We start from the raw sequence: 8,819 nt of genomic DNA, 5'->3' as shown, positions 1-8,819 counted from the left end.
TGAGTCCAGCAGAGGGCGCTGTTGACCAGTGGTCCATACAGTCCACAGCCTGGAAGTGAATCCATCATGAATTTATTACAGGGTCGTTGTAGTATTTATTATGATGTAACAGTTATATAGTTTATGTTTGTGTATTTCACAACGTAATATGTTATTTAATTTAACCTTATGTGGCTGCACTGACTACATGAATTCAAGGCTGTCCTTGAATTCAAGGTCTGACTCCACAGAGAGCTGGTTTTCAAGTGGGAGTGTTTTTCACTGTGTATACTTCAGAGTCCTGAGCCCCTGACGTAAGGTTCCTTTTTACTGGTGGACACTGCCCTGAGTGCATGATCCTCCCGCCCACACATTAATGCTTTAGTACATCACAGACAAAGGCATCCTGTCTGGCAGTTTCTACCCACAGCAGATCAGCGCTCAGATTACGTGACTAAGACCAGCAGCAGACAAACATCCTGCCAGCTCTCATGGCTGTGTTCGTGCTCCTGTTGTTCCTCCTGCATCATGCAGCTTGTGGTAAATATGAGCTTTTATTATGCAGATTCATGTAGTTATGAGAGGTTTTTGAGCTAGAATGTGTGATCGTGTTTAGAGCACATAGAAAGGATTATAGTGGTGAGGATTTCCGTGATGCTGTGATGGGTGTGGTCAATGCTGTTTAAAGTTTTATGAGTATCTATTGAAAAAGAAGGACTACTCAAAATAAATACCTATCTACATGTTAATGCAAATAACTATTTTCAAACATATAACTGTTTCCAAATTTACATAAAATTTCCAGTTCCAACATATATTAAAGAACAAAACACAGACTTTGACTCTGCTTTTTGATGCACATGTTGAAACAAAGATCTATTTAAAAATAGATAGCTATAAACATAATAAGATACATTTCATATTCTCAAAATATATTCAAGAGATCAAACAGTTAAACTCTGCTGTTGGTCCAGAGTAGCTCTCCTTTTACACACTTGGCATTTCCTCCTTAAACATGTAATTTTCCTTGCTCTAAAAAAACATTGTAAAGCCTGTCTGTATGCTTTAAGGGCAGGAGCACTTATTGAGAGTCTGCACCAGGTGTTCCTCTTCCAGCTTGGTTCTCTGGTCAGTTATAAGCATCACCCAGTGTTACCATTAGACCACTTTTGGAGTCGGTGCGAGTATTTTTTACAACTACTCACTCGTGTGCGACCCGCAAATTTGTGCTTTTTTTCATGTTGTAAAACGAGGGAGCAAGATCGCCAGTGTAGGCTAATGTGTGTGAGAAAGGGGAGAGTTTGAGAGTGAGTGATTAGTTAAGTGCAAGGATCATGTCATCTACTCTCATCAGTAGGCTTGTTAGAGATGAACTGCACCTCGCCTGGAAAGTGGACGAGAGCAGGCGGCTGCAGCAGGAGGCGGTGATAACAAACTGTTGTTAAGTTGGAGGCTGAATCCGAATGTCCACCCTCTGGACCTGCAGACTGAGCTCTCCCTGACTTCTGTTGTATGTAGTGTGATGTATTTACTATCATTGCGTAAAGTCTGTGATGCCTTCCTCCCCCCAGTAGAAGGGGAACCTCAGAACCACATCTCTGCTTTTTACATATGATGTGGTTCTGCTCCTTTGCCTTGAAAGTTGAGGTGGTTCAACATCTGATCAGGATCCTTCTGAGCGCCTCCCATTAGAGGTGTCCCAGGCACGTCCCACTGGTAGGAGGCCCCGGGGCAGACCCAGAACACGGTGATCGCTGCTCCTCTCAATAATGTTAATCTCTGGGTGATGGCGTTTGTAAATTAATATTCACAATATACTTCATGTTCATTAGACATTAAATTCAAACAAGCTTGCAGCCGCAGTCTTTTGTGAAGATGAATTAGTACAAGTTTAGCATTTACATATTCAGTTAATGACTTGAATCGATGCCAAATCGTCCACGTCTGCATTGCGATGCATCTAAGAATCAAATTTCCCCGCCCCACCCTAAGTTACAGTTATGACTCCACTGACCTTGAAGTCCATACCTGGGTTCACGTGTTTTTAGCATGTATCAACAGCCTTGGTTTTCAACAGCGCTGTATGGACGCAGATCTTTGCACATGGAGTAGGTGATGGACTGTGTTCTTTTCTTCGCTCTCTCACAGTTGATGGTAGTTACATCGAGCTAAGTGTCTCCAGTGTTGGTTGATTTTTCAGCAGAGCAGGTTTAGCGTTAGCTTGGCCGTCAGCGGCTAACGCTATCTCTTGGTGGTGGAGTGTGAGGTGAGCCCTCATGTATTATTAGTATTCCCACAGTATTTTATTCTCATATGACATTGTGGTGGCGTTTGCCTTTAATTCACAGGATAGAGTGAAATGGGGGAGTAAGAGAGAGTGGGGGGATGACATGCAGCAAATGTTTGTGAGTCGGAGTTGATCCCCGCTACAACTGCAGCAAGATATCACCTTTTATATGGGGCGCCGGCACTATCCACTACTCTGCTGACGCCCCCTCCATCTTTGTTTTGATGAACTTTCTACCAAATGCCACTGACTGAGACCTCTGCTGATCTTACTAGGAAAAAAACATCAGCACCATCTAGTGGCCCAAAACGGCAACTGATTTTATTATTCTACTACTAAAAGTTGTATTAAAATGTGTATTTGCAAAAATGAATGATGTATACAATAGAAGATCAATACTTGGCGTCTGTGTGTCGATATAATGTCACCACACAAAATATCGCCATACTATGTTGTAGCATTTTTTTTTCTCTTTCACTAGTTGCAAGTAAAAGTGAGATAACAGACAGAAAGTTAAGCACTTAAAAGTTGCGGGAGCGAGATTCAACGTGTCTCTACTCTATCATACCGAACTGGAAGTCCCCTGACGAATGCTCTGTTTGCACTGGGCTGTGCAGTGATGTGATTGGTTGAATTAAACAACAACAAACAAATAAATGCCTTAACAGTGAAGACATGTTGAGCAGCAACACATTGCGGACTCCTTTTAAATGTGACAACAGTAAAAATGGCATCCCATAATGTAAAGATGTTGCTTAGTGATGCAGTTATATTTACTTAAGCAAAAACCGCTCAAGAGGCTGTTCATACACTTACAATGGAATTGACTCACATTCATGAATGGCTCAAGAAATTATGTTTGCTGTTAAACACAAAAAAGACTGCATGTACTTCTCAAAAAAAAATGATGGATCTCACACATTCTGGTGTCTTTTTGGGAGGAGAGGAGCTTTTTTATTTATTGTAATTGCTTCATCTATGTTATGGTTAATGTTTTAACTTTTTTGGGAACTTTTGCCTGCACCTTCTGGCGGGGGGACTAGCAATGGAAATCAGCCCTTGGCTGCAATTGGGTGTATTTACGTTTTTATTTCTATGAAAATGTTCATTAATGTACACTGTCCCCCTTGAGAAATAAATAAAATTGAAATTGATAAAAGACGGACGTGCAATAGATGTTGTACTGAACAGATCAACATGATAAATTAACAGTAATCCTTATGACACAATGAAACAGAGAGAGAGAGAGAGAGACAGAGAGAGATGCAGGACCGACGGTAATGACAGTAGCTTACAACAACATTAATGAAAGTAATAATATTATAGTGATAGTTCTGGCTACTGTGGTACAATATGTTGAAAGTATGTATTAATATCTGGCAGTATACATGTGTGACAATAGTCATATGTGTATAATAACAGAAGTACTTAAGAATAAATGTTTTTCTATATATCAGGTATAATATCAGGCTTTCTGTTTATTCTCTCTGTAGAGTCTTTTTGACTCTGGATGGTTATTATTGTTTTTCAGACCAACATGTGACAGTGCACCCTGGAGATGACGTCACTCTGAGATGTGAGGCTGGTGATGTCTCCATCAGAGCTGTAGAGTGGACCAGACCTGACCTGGAGCCACAGTACATCCTCTTTTACAGAGATGGACGCTTAGAAATAAAGCGACAGCATCCATCCTTTACAGGCAGGGTGGAGCTGGAGGACAGAGAGCTGAAGGACGGAGACGTGACTTTAACTCTGAAGAATGTGACCAGCAGCGACGCTGGAAGATACGAGTGTCGAGTTGTAGCAGGTGGATCAAGACGTACAAAGAGAGCCATCATTAAGACTGATCCAATCACAGTCATCGACCTGGAGGTTACAGGTGAGTGTGTGGAGCTCAGTGTGTGTGTCTGTGTATCAGGTTGGAGCTGCAGTTTATTCCTGAGAGTCAAACATCAGAAATACACAAGACAAATGAAGGCTGTTCAACTAATCACACATTTACTGACTCTGATTTATTTAATCTGCAGATTCAGAGAAGGAAAACTACATGGGTGGAAACACAGAGAGTGAACACCCCGTAAATGGAAACTTCCCTCGTGGACACGTTGGACTGGCAACAGGAGTTGTTACAGTGCTTCTTGTAGCTGCTGCAGTGTTTGTTGTCTGGAGATATAAAAGACGTACAGACCAAAGATCAGAACGGTCTGCTGCTGATGAAGTGGTGGATGATGTGACATGTTACAAACCTCTTAAAACCTGACTGTTCTCTGATGTGTCTTATATATTTAATGTGATTTACTGTCTGTCTGAGGGTCTGAGCTCATGTGTCACTCTGCTGTTTGAGACTTCTCACCATGATGGTCTGTTTAAACTGATAATTTCTCCCTTCCGTGAATCACTACCTTGTCGTGGTGGAGGGGCTTATGCGCCTGATGATTCTGGATGGAGATGTTGGAGCACTGAGCTCCTGTTAGGGTCTCCCATGACAAACCGGTACCAGTGGAGGGTCAGACTAAATGTGATTCAGTTCAGATGTCTACCCTCATGGCCTCCCCACACTGAGTTTTTAAAAGTACACAAACATGTCATTCATACAGTAAAAACAGTAAATGTTACTTGCAGCCCTGGCTTTAGTACTGATGCATGACAGACCATGATGAGTGATATTTACTGGCAGCTTTGAGACTCACACTGATCACACAGACAGTAACAGCGTGAAACATTGTTACATGTAGATACCGTGCTACTGTTACATGTTGTTTTTTATGTACGTAGGAGCCAGGAATATATTGATGTGTTTCTCTATTAGTAATAAGGGGAAGGGTTATTGATTGTTACTCTTTGGTCTTCTTTGTTTTGGTTATGATATAATTTATTATGTGGTCATATTGAGTAGGGGGATAGCGGGTCACATGCATGTGGGCGGGGATATCAAGTTACTATATTCACCTGTTCACTTGTCATTATGGGGGAGAGAGAGAGAGAGGCAGGCATGAAAATCGCTCACCTTTCAGCGAAATTCACTGTTTTGAATACAAAATAGGTGACCTACGTGAATTGTGTAGATCCGATGAGAAACTATTTTTTGGGGGGGAGGGGTCTGTGAAAAAAGACGTAGCGAACATATGCGCGCAGGCATTTCATGAGAGAAGTTGTCAGTCTTGTCCAATGGCAGAGTGGCCGGTCACCAAGTGGGCCGGAAAAAGGAAAAGGAAAACCTTTTTAGTAGTATTAAGTGGGATTTTTGACTAAAAGTTGACTATAGGGCCTATTGCCCAATTTATACCTCCTTAGCTAATGGCTGTGAGCCATGGAGATATAATAAATTGGGCTTATGTAATACACGAGCAGGGCAGACAGGCAGTTACATTGTGCATAAAATGAGATGCGTTAGGAGAGAGTCATATGCTCTTATTTTAAGTTAAATAATAAGCACAGAGCCATTTGTAGCCAATTCATTATTGCACTTGTTTTATAGTCTGGAATTAAACAATAACTGCTGATTTTCTTATGCAGTTGATTCTGAGGACAGCGTTTGTGTCGTGTGTACAAGCATATAGAGGATTATAGGTAGAAGGGTGTGGGCCAGTGCGCCTGAATGTCCCCGGCTGAATTTGTGTCCCAGTCCGCCCCTGGTCTCATCTCTTGTACAACATATGTGAACATGTAAAGATACTTTATTTGCACTTAGTTATACACTCATACTTTTGTTTTTGTGCAGGCTTGTAATTATGCATGTGACCACCACTGGAGTAAATCTAAAAGAAATCAGATATGAGCATTTGGAAGCTCATTTTTCCACCAAAAAAACAATCGAGGAGCATAACCCCAGGACCCCAGAGCAGGTGCCGTATGTCACTTTTTTCTTTTTTAAAGATATTTTTTAGGGCATTTTTTGCCTTTAATGGACAGGACAGTTAAGTGTGAAAGGGGGAGAGAGAGAGGGAATGACATGCAGCAAAGGGCCACAGGCTGGAGTCGAACCCGGGCCGCTGTGGCAACAGCCTTGTACATGGGGCGCCTGCTCTACCACTAAGCCACCGACGCCCCGTATCTCACCTTTTTCACCCCCTGACCCATTTTCATGCCTGGAGCGGGGGTGAGCTGGGTCGCCATATTTTTTTGTTGACGCTATTTTTCTTTGATTACTGTGATTACTGTGATTAGGTGTTGATCATCTTTTATTGTTAATAAAAAGTTAAACTTATTTTATAAATCTCAGGGGATTCTTTGTTAAGAGCGTCCGACACTCAGGCCCAACCTCAGTCCCTCAGTGACTCCTTTGTTCTTTGAAATAGTTATTTATATATATATGTTTAACACTGTTGTAAATTTGTGTGTAAAAACCAATAAAGTTCATTTAAAACAACACTGAGCATCAGATTATCATGAGAATACATTCATTCCAACTTTATTAAATAATGGGTAAAAATATTTAGGGATGTTCTAGATGGAAACACCCATCTAAACATTTATGAAAGAATACATTGCTCATTTACAAGTAATAAAATCAAGGGAACAAATTTTTATTTTGGATACAAAACTAAAGCTGGAGAATCTATGCACCCGTGATGGGAATGTGATCTGCTGACAACTTTCTGGAATTAATTCCGTCACTAAATCATGTTTGGAAATATAACTTGGTTTAAACCAGTGTATTTATTGATGTAATGATAAGCCTGATTTCCTTTAAAAATATTCACCAAATATCACAGCTCTTACCTTTAGAGAGATTTAACTCTAAAAAAAAATCATCACTGGTTTTATTTTTCAAGACCTTTGGTTCCCATTATTTTCTTGCTTGGATAACACCAAGAAGTGATTAATTATGGACAATTTCTGGCCGTGAACCTATCTGGATACAGGTACTCCAGGAATTAAGAGCATATTATATGGTTACTTAAATTTGGCAACACTGCTCTCAAGAAAATGCAAAGAAAAGTGTTACAGCAACGCCTATGGTTGGATTTGATTCACATTAAGAGTCAGCAAACATTTTGTAAAATATGCTGTGTTTCCAAAAGTGACATTTTACAAACAAACACCAGATGTGCTCAGTAACAGTTGCTCAACACTCAAAACAGTTTGCTTTATAATATCGCCCCCCATGCTGGCCTTTCACCCTTAAATGTAGATTCAGAATGTGAATAGGATTCATGTGCGGTAAGTTTCGTTTTTGCAGAAGTGAATCTAAAGTTGTGAAACAGAAAAGAGCCGTTGAGCCTGTTGATGCAAGTATAATCTTACCTGGAGCAGAAATAAAGACACACCTGTGCTCCAGGTAACCGCCAAGATGCAAGACACACAAAGAGAACTTGATCACAGTCCAGCGCAGTCTTTCATTATCCTCACAGACAGTTGAGCTTTAAAAACAGGGAGCTCCTATAATTACCATCTTTAAGGTCTTTGTTAGCAACAAGGAGCTCCCAGATCACAACTCGTCTCTGTATGCTGTATCCGTCAACACATTTTAGTTCATAAACTGTCTTTGTTTTATTGTTATTATTGATTAATAAAGGTTTGATCTCTCATGAACAGTGGTGTCTTTGACTTGAATCCCATACTTCTATTAGTACACTTCAGTGTAGTACACTATGTGCACTACACACGTGTGGTGCACTAATATCAACAGGGTAGTGTTGTCACAAATCACACACTGCTGTTTTTAACCTTTTTCTTTGTCTTCTTTCTAAACAGTGAATTGCAAAGAGAGGTCGGAGCATTATCACCAACATCCGACCGCTACCTTCACCCACACATAAACCAAACTTACACCACAACATCAATGCTGATTAAAATGTGCCAGCATAGCTAGGAGCAAGCATGCTAACGTTAGCACTCACATTGTTGTTGGTGGTACCAAATCATTAGAGACTCAACAAACATTACTGACGGCTTCTATTCGACAACAGTTTTGGTGCTAACAACATGTAGAAATACCAAGCTCCCTGTTGTCTCCTGCCGCCATGTCAAAGGTTGAGAAGTTTGCTACATCACAAAGATGGTGAACGTTAAGGGTGAGAAGTGTCCGTCAACCCACACTCAACTTTCGGACCGTTTTGAGTGCACCAGTAGTACGCTGCATTTTCACTCAGACCTAATCCACCAGCATCCATCACCAGTGGTGATGGAGGCTGACTGTTGCGTCGCCGGTATCACCTGTGTCTTAGCGAAAAAGTGCACTTGAACACGGTGCTGTAGCATAAAGATCTCGGTACTCTACGTAAACAGTCTCTGTGGCCCCCCGCCCTTCATCTCTTGATCCATGTCTCGCTCACGCGTCTTTTTGTTTTGTTTTTTGTTTTTTTTACAAAGTAACTTTGCATTCTTCCCCCTTTGCTTCCTTTCTTTTTTTGGAACTCAACCCTTTTTTAGGATGTTGGTCAATCAGTGCATTTACATGGAGCCATGTAATCATTTTGCAAACACCTCAACCCGAATGAAAACAACCAACCTGAAAGAAAATCTAATTGGGTGCACAGGGGTGGAATATTCCTTTTCAGAACCCGAAAGGAAGAATTTTTCTGTCTTGCACCTCCTACCCGATTCCAGC

The 8,819-nt window shown here is 41.0% G+C and overlaps 1 protein-coding gene across 1 annotated transcript; it reads left to right on the top strand.

The window, feature by feature from the left end:
• The first annotated feature begins 308 nt into the window (after positions 1–308).
• Positions 309–6,637, top strand: LOC117245975 (butyrophilin subfamily 2 member A1-like). The gene is made up of 3 exons (XM_033609615.2): positions 309–519; positions 3,798–4,145; positions 4,294–6,637. The coding sequence occupies exons 1-3, from the start codon at positions 471–473 to the stop codon at positions 4,524–4,526; spliced, it is 630 nt and encodes a 209-aa protein (XP_033465506.2). The 5' UTR covers positions 309–470; the 3' UTR covers positions 4,527–6,637.
• The last annotated feature ends 2,182 nt before the right edge of the window (positions 6,638–8,819 follow it).

Source organism: Epinephelus lanceolatus, chromosome 22 (genome assembly GCF_041903045.1).
Source record: "Epinephelus lanceolatus isolate andai-2023 chromosome 22, ASM4190304v1, whole genome shotgun sequence".
In the NCBI taxonomy this organism is placed as follows: domain Eukaryota; kingdom Metazoa; phylum Chordata; class Actinopteri; order Perciformes; family Serranidae; genus Epinephelus; species Epinephelus lanceolatus.
The sequence above is the reverse complement of the archived record's forward strand: the minus strand, read 5'-3'. Positions and strand labels throughout refer to the sequence as shown.